Source organism: Mirounga angustirostris, unplaced genomic scaffold (assembly GCF_029215605.1).
Source record: "Mirounga angustirostris isolate CCGP_5_RB_7025 unplaced genomic scaffold, mMirAng1.0.hap1 SCAF_1, whole genome shotgun sequence".
In the NCBI taxonomy this organism is placed as follows: domain Eukaryota; kingdom Metazoa; phylum Chordata; class Mammalia; order Carnivora; family Phocidae; genus Mirounga; species Mirounga angustirostris.
In genome coordinates, this window is record NW_026991709.1 from 201,804,549 (window position 1) to 201,816,072 (window position 11,524).

Here is an 11,524-nt window from a genome sequence, read left to right on the forward strand (position 1 = left end):
CAGATATTCAGCTCTTAGATGGGCTGAGCTCCAGCCCCAGAGACTTGTGCACATTTCATAATTTGACAAGCACCTCCCTATTTCTGTGGTCTCTCAGATTGATGTTCTCGTCTCTTAGGCAGGGGGGAAGGTTTTAGGATCAATGGCATTTTCTTCTGTTCAGTAATATGTGAAATAACAGCACTCCTTCCTCTCGTGGTGTGTTAGATGTGAGGAAGTTCAATCCAGGTCGTTGCAGATGTTAACTGGGGTCACACTTGAGGGGACCCTGTGCCATTCATCATCTCCTGTCAGCCCAGCTTTGCAACCTGGCTCCGCCCTTGTGCTGACACCGTCCTTCCTTTCAGAGGTCGCATACTCCTTGCAACTGAGGAGTTTGTGGAGTAGGCTGCATGAGAGCAGAGTCATGGCCATGGGAGATTTTCCTGCCTTCTCAACAACTAAGAACTTTAGAAAGCAAAGTTATAAACTTGTTTTTATTTATTTAGAGAGAGCATGGGTAGGGGTATGGATGGGAGAGGGAGAAACAGGCTCCCTACAGGGAACCTGATGTGGGGCTTGATCCCAGGACCCTGGGATCATGACTTGAGCTGAAGGCAGATGCGTAACTGACTGATTAACCAGGCGCCCTGTAAATCTCTTTCAAACTAGAAATTCCACTAGGGGTATGGGTGCATTTTTATAACTTTGACAAGCTGCATGTGAAAATCTCAGGCCTGGTACCCAGGCCCAGCCTACAAGACAACCTCTGCCTCCCTGCTGATCCGTGAGGGGCTCACCACCCTTTCCCATCTTCACGCCTTGGTCATCCTCAGCAGTCTGTCCGTGTCCAGCTTCCCCATCAGGAGGAGTGTGGACCACAGCCCAAGGAAAGCCCTGGGTTCCAAAGCAGGGAAAGGGCAGGGACCATCTGTGAATGCCTGTGAGTGTCACATGGGCCCTGAGCACAGACTAAGGTGTATGGAAGTGTAGGGGTGCCAGAACCCACCGGGCAGAGGGGCTGTTGTGATCACTTGGAATCCCTGAGACCGTTTGAGGCAACCGGGAGGCAAGAACTCTGGACTTGGGATTTGTTTCCTGGGAATGATACTTGGGGTGCTCAGGGCAGAGATCTGTGATCCCCTGCTTGAGAGAGGTGCTAGGGGCACTTGTGGCTGTACTCTAATGAGGGCTTCAAGAGTCTGATCCAGCTTCCAAGGTCACTGGGGCTGCCCCAGACCAGGGGTCTCCAGCCCTAGAGCATTGGGGGAACTTAAGATCCCACTGGAGTAAGGCCTGCCATCAGGCCTCTCCACCAGGGGGGGCACCATGGATCCAGTGGAGCCTGTATGGGTTCAGGGGTCCAAGAGGCCCCTGGGCAGGGAAGTCGCTGCGTCGCGGAGTGTAGAAGATTCAGGGACAGGCGCCCTGGAGAGTGAGTGTGCTGGGGCTCTGGAGCCGCGCAAAGATCTGGCGAGGAGAACCCTGGCTGGCATGGAGCCATGAGGTGTCCAGGTCTGGGATGGTCGCACCAGAATCCCTGGACCCACAGCATCTCCCGAGTCTCGGTCAGGGCGCGTAGAGCCTCGGGGCGTGGCCAACCGGCCGAGGTGTGGCCGGGGGCGGGGCCTCTGCTGAGCAGGGGCGTGTTTGGTCGCGGGGCGTAGCCTGCGCTGGGCGGGGCTACGCGGAACCCGGGCGGCGGCGGCCGCGGCAGGAAATCGGGGCAAGGCCCCGCCAGCGCGAGATCCCGTCCCAGTCCCGGTCCCCGCCGAGAGATCCTCGGACCGGGCCATGGACGCAGCAGAGCCGGGTAGGCGGTCCGGGAAATGGGATCCGAGAGGGACCTCCCCCAACCGTACCCCACTTCCTAAATTGAGTGGTCTCGCCTGTCCCTTTCCGTTCAGAGAGCGGGGAAAGGAGTCTCGAATGGGAGGGACGCGGGCATCCTCCACTGTGAGGACCCCCAAGCCGAGAGGGGCCCAGAACATCATTCCCTCGCCCCCTCCCCCTTTGGAGTCTTCACCCCGGATGCCTGGGGGAGGGGGCCCAGGAAGGGGAAGTGGCCGCTTCTGCTTCTGATATTTGTGATGGGGGCAGGGTGTCATGACCGCTGATGGAGAAGGCAACACGGCAGACTCCCCACTCGGCTCCTCCATAGTCAGGGGAGGGGGCATTGCTGATCTGGGCTCCTTAGAAGGGGGGCTGTGGCAGAAATGTGGCAAGGTCTGACTTGTATTTCCGGCTGTCTTTGTGTCTCTGCTGTGTATGTCGAGTGTCATTCGGCCTTTATGTTCCTCTGGTTTCAGTCTGCCCCTATGTGTTTGTGCCACAGGCTCTGTGCCGGTCTCTCCCACGTGTATTTCCATCTGTCTGGCCTGAGGTCCATGTGGTTCCATTGTCAAGCTGGCTCTCTCCCCAGGGACAGTGTGGCTGCATCTGGGGCATGTTTTGTCGCTTTGCTTCTGGGCCCATGTGTGTGTGGGTGTCTCTGTTCCTCTAAGCAGCTGTCTCTGTGTTGGGTTGTGCCTGAGTCCATCTGCCTGCCCTGAGTGGCTTCACCCCCAGGCCACACTGCCTCAGTCCTAACTCTGACACCCGCCCCCCTCCCACACTCTGTACAGGTCCAGAACACTCTCTGTCTCTTTCTCCCCAACCTCCAAACAACTGGCTAAGGGCCTAGGTGTCGGTGCCTCGGTGGGTGGAGGGAGGCTTTGATTGGCCCATGTATGACACTCCCCTCCCCCAGGGCTACCCCTGGCTCCAGAGAGCAGGAAGAGGTACAGTGACATCTTCCGGAGCCTGGACAACCTCGAGATCTCCCTGGGGAACGTGTGAGTCTGAGCCTGGGCCACCCCCAAATCCCTAACCATTTAGGTGCCTCATTAGGAACCTATAACATCTGGGTCCACTTACCTAATAACCGGAGAATCTAAGATGGGTCCTTCCAAAACACCTGAAAAATCCCAAAATTCAGCCCCCCAAAACCACTGGAAATCCCTAAAATGGTCCTAGTACCCCCATATATCCTTGTGACTCCTTAAACATTTGAGATCCTTATAATCCCACTCTGTGAACCCCAGATTCACCTGGGACCTTTCAAACTCTCTCAAGTTCCATTAAAAAAAAACGAACTGCACCTGGTCCTCCCCCTGCCCCCCAAACCACTCAGACCTCCCAGATACAAGAGATGTCACAGAGGTGATATCCAGGACCATCACTCACACTGCCCTGGGGGCCCCCAACACCCCTAAGCAAGACAGACTGGGTGGAGGGTGGCATCCTGACACCATTACCTCCCAGGACCCTTGAGATGCTGCCTGGAGACCCCGTGCTCTCAGGAGACCCAGAGTCTGACAAGACCTCCACAGCCACTGAGGTGAAGGGCGGGACGAAGGAGGGCGGGAGGAGGGCATCTCCAGGGGGAGGGGCTCTAGGGGGTTGAAGCCCCTGCTCTGATTGCTCCTGAATGCTGTCTCCCTCCCCCTCAGACCAGGGAAACCAGACGTTGGAGTGGCCCCTCCCTGGAGGGTCCTGCGCCCCTTACAGGTAGGCGGCTTTGAGGAGGGATTCGGGGGAGTGGGGGCAGAAAGGAGTCCTTCTTCAGTTAGTCATCACCCTCTGCCTGTTCCGCACACCAGCAGGGACACGACAGTACACACGAAAGAGCTGAGCCCCTGCCCTCAGGGAGCCCTCAGTCTGGGTGGAGAATCAGTATAAAATTGCAACCTGGGGGCGCCTGGGTGGCTCAGTTGGTTGAGCGACTGCCTTCGGCTCGGGTCATGATCCTGGAGTCCCGGGATCGAGTCCCGCATCGGGCTCCCTGCTCTGCTGGGGGTCTGCTTCTCCCTCTGCCCTCTTCCCTCTCGTGCTCGCTGTCTCTCATTCTCTCTCTCAGATAAATAAATAAAAAATCTTTAAAATAAAATAAAATAAAATTGCAACCTGGACAAGATCATAAAGGGGTATTTGGGGGAGCCATAGAGTGTAGAATAGGGATCACTGGTCTGGTCGGTCTTGGGGCTCAGGGAAAGCTGCCACAGAAGGTCAGAGTTCAGAAGTCAGAGGTCCACCCTCCTGCCCCAGGGGAAGAACTGGACTTGAGGCTCATTCGGACCACGGGGGGCGTGGACGCAGCTCTGGATTATGCCAAGACCTGGAGCCGCTATGCCAAGGAGCTGCTGGCCTGGACGGAGAAGAGAGCCAGCCTTGGTGAGGGCCCCTTCTGCCCGGCCCCAGGCCCCAGGCAGTGCCCACACCCTGCCCAACTCAGACCCCTGCTATCTCCCCCCAGAGCTAGAATTTGCCAAAAGCATCATGAAGATCGCCGAGGCTGGCAAGGTGTCAATCCACCAGCAGGTAGCCATGACCAGACCCCTCCAGAACCTCAGCCCTGACCCCCTAGATCCTCAGCATCCTCCAACACCAACCCTCCCTCCCCCCACCCCCCCCAGAACCACATGCCACTGCAATACATCTACACCCTGTTTCTGGAACACGACCTCAGCCTGGGAACCCTGGCCATGGAAACAGTGGCCCAGCAGAAAAGAGATTACTACCAGGTGAGGGGGCCCTGCTGCATGCACTATTCCATTCACACCTCCCCAGGAGAAGGCACTTACCATCAGTGCCATTTTGCTGATGAGGAAGCTGAGGCAAAGGGATGCTGAGGAGCTTGCCCAGGGTTACCCAGCAGAGATTCAAACCAGGCTTCCTGTGCAAGTGCAAAACTGCTTCTGTTTGTTTGCAGGACTTGAGCGGGGGCAAGGCGCTGAGTGTTCCCAGGAAGAGAGCTTTGGCATCTCTGGGTCCAGGCTTTAGAAAGGATGAGGTGGAGAGCCGGTGGGTGGGTGAGAGTGCACACCCGGGAGAGGGTCCAGAGGATGAAAGGCACATGGTAGCGGGGAGCGGAAAGACCGGGTGGCCCTAAGGCAACACCCCCATCTGTCCTCCTTGCCAGCCCCTGGCAGCCAAACGAAATGAGATTGAGAAGTGGCGGAAGGAGTTTAAGGAGCAGTGGTTGAAAGAGCAGAAGCGGATGGTGAGTCCCGGCACGGTGGGTAGGTGCGCACCTGCTGAGCTGGCGGAGCAGAGGAAGAGGCTCTGATCTGTCCCCTTCTGTCCCTGCCCCCACTTCCCACGGCCCCAGAATGACGCAGTGCAGGCTCTGCGGAGGGCCCAGCTCCAGTATGTACAGCGCAGCGAGGACCTGTGGGTTCGCTCCCAGGCGTCTCCCGAGGACCCGGCACCCCAGGCCTCGCCGGGGCCCAGCAAACAGCAGGAGCGGCGGCGGCGATCTCGAGAGGAGGCCCAGGCCAAGGTGGGGACCCGGCCCGGAGCCCCCCCAGCGCTTCGGTGCACCCCGCCCCACACTGTCCCACATGTGCCCGGGCCCTGGTTTCTCCAGGTGCAGGAGGCCATGGCGCTGTACCAGACCTGCGTCCGCGACGCCAACGTGCGGCAGCAAGACCTGGAGGCCGCCAAGCAGCGGATCGTGTCGCATGTGCGCAAGCTGGTGCTGCAGGGGGACGAAGTGCTGAGGCGGGTGAGACCCTTTCCCACTGCCGCCCCATATTCTCCTTTGGCCCCAGCTGAGGGCCCTGTGCCCCTAACCCGTCCCCAGAGCTTAGGACTCCTTCTCCCTAGACAGCCAGTTTCCACCCTCAGTCCCTGACCACACCTCAGCCTCGGCGCCACCCCCATGGGGTCCTGTCTCCCCCACCCCCACCCCTCCAAGCCAGGCTCTGACCACGCCGCCCAGCTGCTTCTCATTGCTCGCCCCGCCCCCAAACCCTGGCCGCACTGGTGTCTCTAAAGGTCAGGCTCCGCCCCTCTCTCACTGCAGTTTGCGCTCCCCACCCCCGCCGCAGGTGACCCTGGGACTGTTTGGGCTTCGAGGGGCGCAGGCCGAGCGTGGCCCCCGCGCCTTCGCCGCCCTGGCGGAGTGCTGTGAGCCCTTCGAGCCCGGCCAGCGCTACCAGGAGTTCGTGAGGGTGCTGCAGCCCGAGGCCCCACCACCCGCTCCGCCTGCCTTCTCCTTCCAGGAGTTCCTGCCCACTGCGCACAGGTGGGCCTCCCCCCAGCAGCGGGGTCAGAAATGAGCCCCAGAGACAGTTGCAGGCTGTTGGCACCACCACGCTGAGTACTTGGGGGTCAGAAAACTCAAAGCCTCAGTTCTTGGATTTAGTCCGCAAGGCTCTTGTGGGGGTGGGTATTCCAGTTCTGGGAGAGTCCAGACTTTAGGGTTACTGCACTACTGGGTGCTCACTGGTGTGCTTGGAGTTGGGTCCTCCTAGATGCAATGCATAGGTGATGTCAGAGCCCTCAAACCACTCCTTTCAGCTCTCCCCTGGACTCAAGAAAGAAGCTCTCCTGCCCCCCACCCCCTCGGCTGGATGAAAGTGCAGCGGAGGCAGGCCCTTGGGCCGAGGCAGGCTGGCAGGGTGAGTGAAGTGAGGGGGCAGCGGGAGTGGTGCCGGGGCTTGGGTCAGTCCTAATTGACCTGTTCCCTCCTAGGAACTCCAGGCCTGACTCCAGGCAGCGACATGGACAGTGTGGGCGGTGGCAGCGAGTCTCGGTCCCTGGACTCTCCCACTTCCAGCCCAGGTGGGGCCAGGACCCGGCCCTAACCCATTCCCTACCTATAAGTCTCCTCTAGACACTGGCCAGGCTCTGACCCTCCATCTCTAACCTATCATTTGACCTCTGATCTACCTGCACCCCTGACCTATTTTCCTCGTCCTCTGATCCATTCTCTTGAGCCAATTTCTGAACCACTGCCCAGATTGCTGACCCTATTCTCCAACCCCCAATCTCTGACCTGACTTCCCTCCTGACCTCTAACCCTTTTCCCAAGGGCATCTGTGGGTGGTTCTGGAAAGCCTGAAAACCAGGAATATCTCCTTAGCCCTGGAGCTTCCCCGTGACCCCTGTGACCCCCAACCTCTGTGACCTTCTGCCTCTAGGCTCTGGCACAAGGCGGTTGGTGAAGGTCTCATCCACAGGCACCGAATCCTCAGATGACTTTGAGGAGCGAGACCCTGGTGAGGCTGGAAGCAGGTGGGGTGGGGTGGGGGGTGGACCAGGCACCCTTGACCCTGTGTCCCCACAGACCTGGTAGATGGGCTGGAGAATGGTCTAGGAAGCCCCTTCAGGAAGTGGACGCTGTCCAGCGCGGCCCAGACCCACCGGCTGCGGCGGCTTCGGGGCCCAGCCAAGTGCCGCGAGTGTGAAGCCTTCATGGTCAGCGGGACCGAGTGCGAGGAGGTGTGGCCTGGGCCCGTCAACCAATGACCTCTGTGACCCCAGTGACCTCCCTGACCCCAGGCACCTCCCCGACCTGAAATCTCTATGACCTTTCTGCCCTTGGGACATGCCCTGATTTAATGATGTCCTATGAGTCCCCTGTCCCCTGAGGATCCCTCTGACCTCTCTTCCCCCACTGACCCCTGATGACCTCCCTGACCCTATGACCTCCCCCTCAGTGCTTTCTGACCTGTCACAAGCGCTGCCTGGAGACTCTACTGATCCTCTGTGGACACAGGCGGCTCCCAGCCCGGACGTCCCTCTTTGGGGTCGACTTCCTGCAGCTGCCCAGGGACTTCCCGGAGGAGGTGCCCTTTGTGATAACCAAGTGCACGGCCGAGATAGAACAGCGTGCCCTGGGTGTGCAGGTGCTGCCTTGACTCATGACCACCCCCAGTAGTGACCCGGCCCTCCTGATGGCCAGGTTCGTGAGCCAGATGTCTATTCCCTGCCCCTGCCCCGCAGGGCATTTATCGGGTCAGCGGGTCCCGGGTCCGTGTGGAGCGGCTGTGCCAGGCTTTTGAGAACGGTCGAGCATTGGTGGACATGTCAGGAAACTCACCTCATGATGTCTCGAATGTTCTCAAGAGATTCCTCCAGGAGGTGGGTACTCAGTGGCTCAGGGGTAGGGGTCGGGCGGGCTCAGGCTGAGGACCCTCTGCAGCCCACCCACACCAATGTCCCTCCCGCCATTCCACCCCCAGCTCACTGACCCCGTGGTCCCCTTCCACCTCTACGACGCCTTCATCTCTCTGGCTAAGACCCTGCATGCAGACCCTGGGCACGACCCTGGGACCCCCAGCCCCAGCCCTGAGGTTATCCGCTCGCTGAAGACCCTCTTGGTGCAGCTGCCTGCCTCTAACTACAGCACCCTGCGGCACCTGGTGGCCCATCTGTTCAGGTGTGCACTGTCCCTGACCTTGAAATGTGACTTCTGACCTGAGGCACGGATCTGTGGCCCCGTCCGTGGACATATGACTACTGACCTCTGGGACTGACCCCTGACACTGACTTCTGATCTTGAATGTGTTTTCTGAGCTCTGAATTTTAATACATGATTCTAGACTTTGGGAGCTGACCCCTGATCTCCATTGCCAGGCATGTAGCTGCCGGTCTCCAACAAGGCCTGGGACCACTTACCCGTGACTTGGGCAGGTTGCCATGAGCCTGGCCTATAGCTCCTATCTGGTGGCCAGTGACCATGCATTCCATGCTCTGATCTTTTTCCTCATACCATCCCCAGGGTGGCTGCACAGTTTGAGGAAAACAAGATGTCTGCCAACAACCTGGGCATTGTGTTTGGGCCAACGCTGCTGCGGCCACCGGACGGTCCAGGGGCAGCTGGTGCTGGCCCTGTCACCTGCCTACTAGACTCTGGGCACCAGGCCCAGCTCATCGAGTTCCTCATTGTATACTACGAGCAAATCTTTGGGATGGACGACCTCCCCGTGGCCACTGAGCCCCCGCCTCAAGACCCCAGTCCAGCCCCTGGGCCCCTCATAAACAACAACCCCCAGCCACCGCCCTCCTACCTTGCTCCAGATCCCCTGTCCCCAGTCCTAGCCTCGGACTCCGACCCAGACCCTGAGCCCCACGGTACCTTGGAGAAGCATCCTGAGGCCACGCCTCCTGAGGTAGGAACCCACTGGGCCCACAGACATGGGGAGGGCCTTCTCTCCATTTAACCCTCTCACTCTCCTGTCTTCCTTCCTTCCTTTGCCTTGAAATTTTTCTCTTTCATTCTCTCTCTCCCTAAAAGTGAGGAATGGAGTGGTGGGTAATAATAACGGAGGTAATGAGGAATGACAGGGTACAGCTCTGCAGAGTTACTAATGTAGGTGATCATTTATTCCTTCAACAATATTTATTGAACACTTATATGTACCAAGCATTGTTGTAGTAGGCATTACAAATACATCAGTGAGTAAATTATTCAGAGACCCCATCCTTTTGGTGACTGCATTTTAGTGGGAAAGAAACCAATGACAAATAAGAAATATGGTATAACATCAGTTTATAGGACATTACAAGATGACAAGTACTATGGAGAAGAAAGGGTAGTGGACATTGGGGGCACCAAGGAGAGGTGGAGGGCAGTCTGTAGCAATAAATATGCTGTGGCAGGTCTCATGGAGAAGGTGGATTTGAGCTATGACTGGAAAGATGTGGGTGAGGAATGAGCCAGATGGAGATCTGGGGAAGGGTTGTCCAGAGGGAACAGCCAGTGAAAAGGCCCTGAGGTGAGAGCATCCCTGGTGTGTTTAGGGTGCAGCCCTGAGCTGTAATGAATTAGTGAGGAGAAGGTGGTAGAAAGTGAGGCCAAAGAGGGGTCTGTGGAATGCCACGCATCGTGCATCTACTATGCATGGGCACTTTATAGGCTTCCTGTCATCTTCAACAGAGCCCTGAGAGGTAGATACTGTTAGTGAAAACCATTTACAGATGAGACTCCTCCTGGTGGCTTCCCTCTCCCTCAGATCCTGCTACACACACCATTCCTGAGAGCATGCACCTCCCCTCCACAGTGGCCCAGAAATGGTAAAGGGGCTGTCAGTGAGCGCTGGGTCTCTGAGCCATGGAATGGCTCAGAAAGTGCTCAGGACATGTAGAAAGAACCCCAGCTGCTATTAGCATTTAGCTAAAGGATCAACTGAAGGATGTACAGATAAATTGAAAAGCAGGTGCAAGTTTGCAGAGCAGGATGGAGACAGGTACTTCACCTGGTCTTAATGCGGACATGGCTAAGTCACTCCCTGGGCTGGCTCTCTGCTGAGCAAGGGCATTCCTTCCTTCATGGAGCCCACAGTTTGCGATTAATAATATTGCTCCATACAAGGGGACAAGCAGGATACTGTTAAAGGGCATCGTCTCCCCAGATACCAAAACTGCGACAGACCTTTTACGTGTCCAGGAACAAACCCTCAGCTCTCCAAGAGTCTCAAAGACCTGGGATTTTATTGTTGGGGTTTTGGTCTTGGATTTGTTCCTACAGATTCCAACTCCACAGAGTGACCAGAGAGAAGTGGCTGAGGACACCAAAGAGGAGGGAGGGGAAGGTAAGTATGTTGGGGAGCAGCCCAGGAGTTATAGGGGTGTCCTTGCCTGGGGTGGCTTGGCTGAGAGATGACTCCCCCGAGATAATCCAGAGGACTTAGGGGTGCTCAGCATTGACCATGCCAACCCACAGTGTCCAGCCAAGGTCCAGAGGACTCACTCCTGGGGACACAATCCCGTGGCCACTTCAGCCGTCAGCCAGTGAAATATCCCCGGGGCGGCGTGCGGCCTGTCACCCACCAGCTGTCCAGCTTGGCCCAGGTAGCTTCCAAATTGAGCGAGGAGACCCCTGTCACATCAGTGACCCGAGGGAGTTTGCGGAGGCGGGGACCTGGCCCCGCTGCTGCCTCCTCCTCGCCTGAGGGCAGCCCTCTGCGCCGCACCCCGCTGCCCAAACATTTTGAGATCACCCAGGAGACAGCCCGGCTACTCTCCAAGCTACACCATGAAACTGTGCCCAAGGCCACCTGCTGCCCAGACCCCCAACCCGAGGAAGCCGAGGACCATCTCTGACCATCCCAGCATTCTGACTGAGGGGAAAGGACTAAGAAGGTGTTCAGTGTTGGGGGTTCTGGAGAGTTCCTGTAAGGAAAGACTACATGGCCTGGGGGACTAAAACCCTTTTTGGAGCAATATACCAGGATCCCCCCCCCCCCCCACTAGACATAGGTCACTGCCCATCAGGGCCACTCAGGTTCAGAGGTGAATCAGGGTCAGTACTCAGGGTCAATACAAGTCATGGGATCCTTGGTGTCCACCCTAGTCCCTGACCCCTGGAACAGGGGTGCCTTTTGCTACTTTGGTGGCCACTCCCCCACCTCTGCCTGCTTCCTTTGCTGACCTCAGGTAACCAGCTCTTGGAGGGTGTGGGCAGCCCAGACTCAACATTCTGGTGGTACCTGGGGTCTGATGGCCTGGGAATAAACCGTGTCCTTTATACCCTCGAGTGTCTTTCTTTGCCAGGCAACGGTGATGGGAGAGCTAGGTGAGGGCAGCATCCTTTGGCTCCGTTTTACCCACCAGAGGAACCAAGGCCCCCTTTCATCCCGACACATCCTTGAGCACCTACAAGCAGTACTGGCTGGGCCTGGGCACCAGGCTGAGTCACACCGGCCCGGCCCTCCCGGAGCTCCACGTCCCCGATCCGGTCCTGCATAATCAAACAAATATAACAAAGTGCAGATAA

At 57.7% G+C, this 11,524-nt stretch overlaps 1 protein-coding gene across 2 annotated transcripts; it reads left to right on the top strand.

The window, feature by feature from the left end:
* The first annotated feature begins 31 nt into the window (after positions 1-31).
* On the top strand, positions 32-11,277 carry GMIP (GEM interacting protein). 2 transcript variants are annotated; one of them, XM_064597209.1, is made up of 22 exons: positions 32-1,792; positions 2,729-2,813; positions 3,283-3,358; positions 3,471-3,528; positions 4,066-4,191; positions 4,274-4,338; positions 4,434-4,541; positions 4,730-4,825; positions 4,940-5,020; positions 5,129-5,299; positions 5,387-5,524; positions 5,850-6,046; positions 6,322-6,422; positions 6,496-6,585; positions 6,945-7,022; positions 7,091-7,245; positions 7,464-7,652; positions 7,750-7,887; positions 7,989-8,185; positions 8,528-8,918; positions 10,277-10,340; positions 10,472-11,277. In XM_064597209.1, the coding sequence occupies exons 1-22, from the start codon at positions 1,774-1,776 to the stop codon at positions 10,849-10,851; spliced, it is 3,003 nt and encodes a 1,000-aa protein (XP_064453279.1). In that variant the 5' UTR covers positions 32-1,773; the 3' UTR covers positions 10,852-11,277. The 2 variants fall into 2 exon arrangements, with proteins under 2 accessions (XP_064453279.1, XP_045718583.1); XM_045862627.3 differs by lacking the exon at positions 4,730-4,825.
* Positions 11,278-11,524: the final 247 nt, after the last annotated feature.

Excerpts from the sequence above, each read along its gene's own strand:
- GMIP (XM_064597209.1), top strand. Across the intron at positions 5,300-5,386 it reads GAGAGGAGGCCCAGGCCAAG|GTGCAGGAGGCCATGGCGCT; the intron begins GTGGGGACCCGG and ends TGGTTTCTCCAG. Across the intron at positions 8,186-8,527 it reads CTGGTGGCCCATCTGTTCAG|GGTGGCTGCACAGTTTGAGG; the intron begins GTGTGCACTGTC and ends TACCATCCCCAG.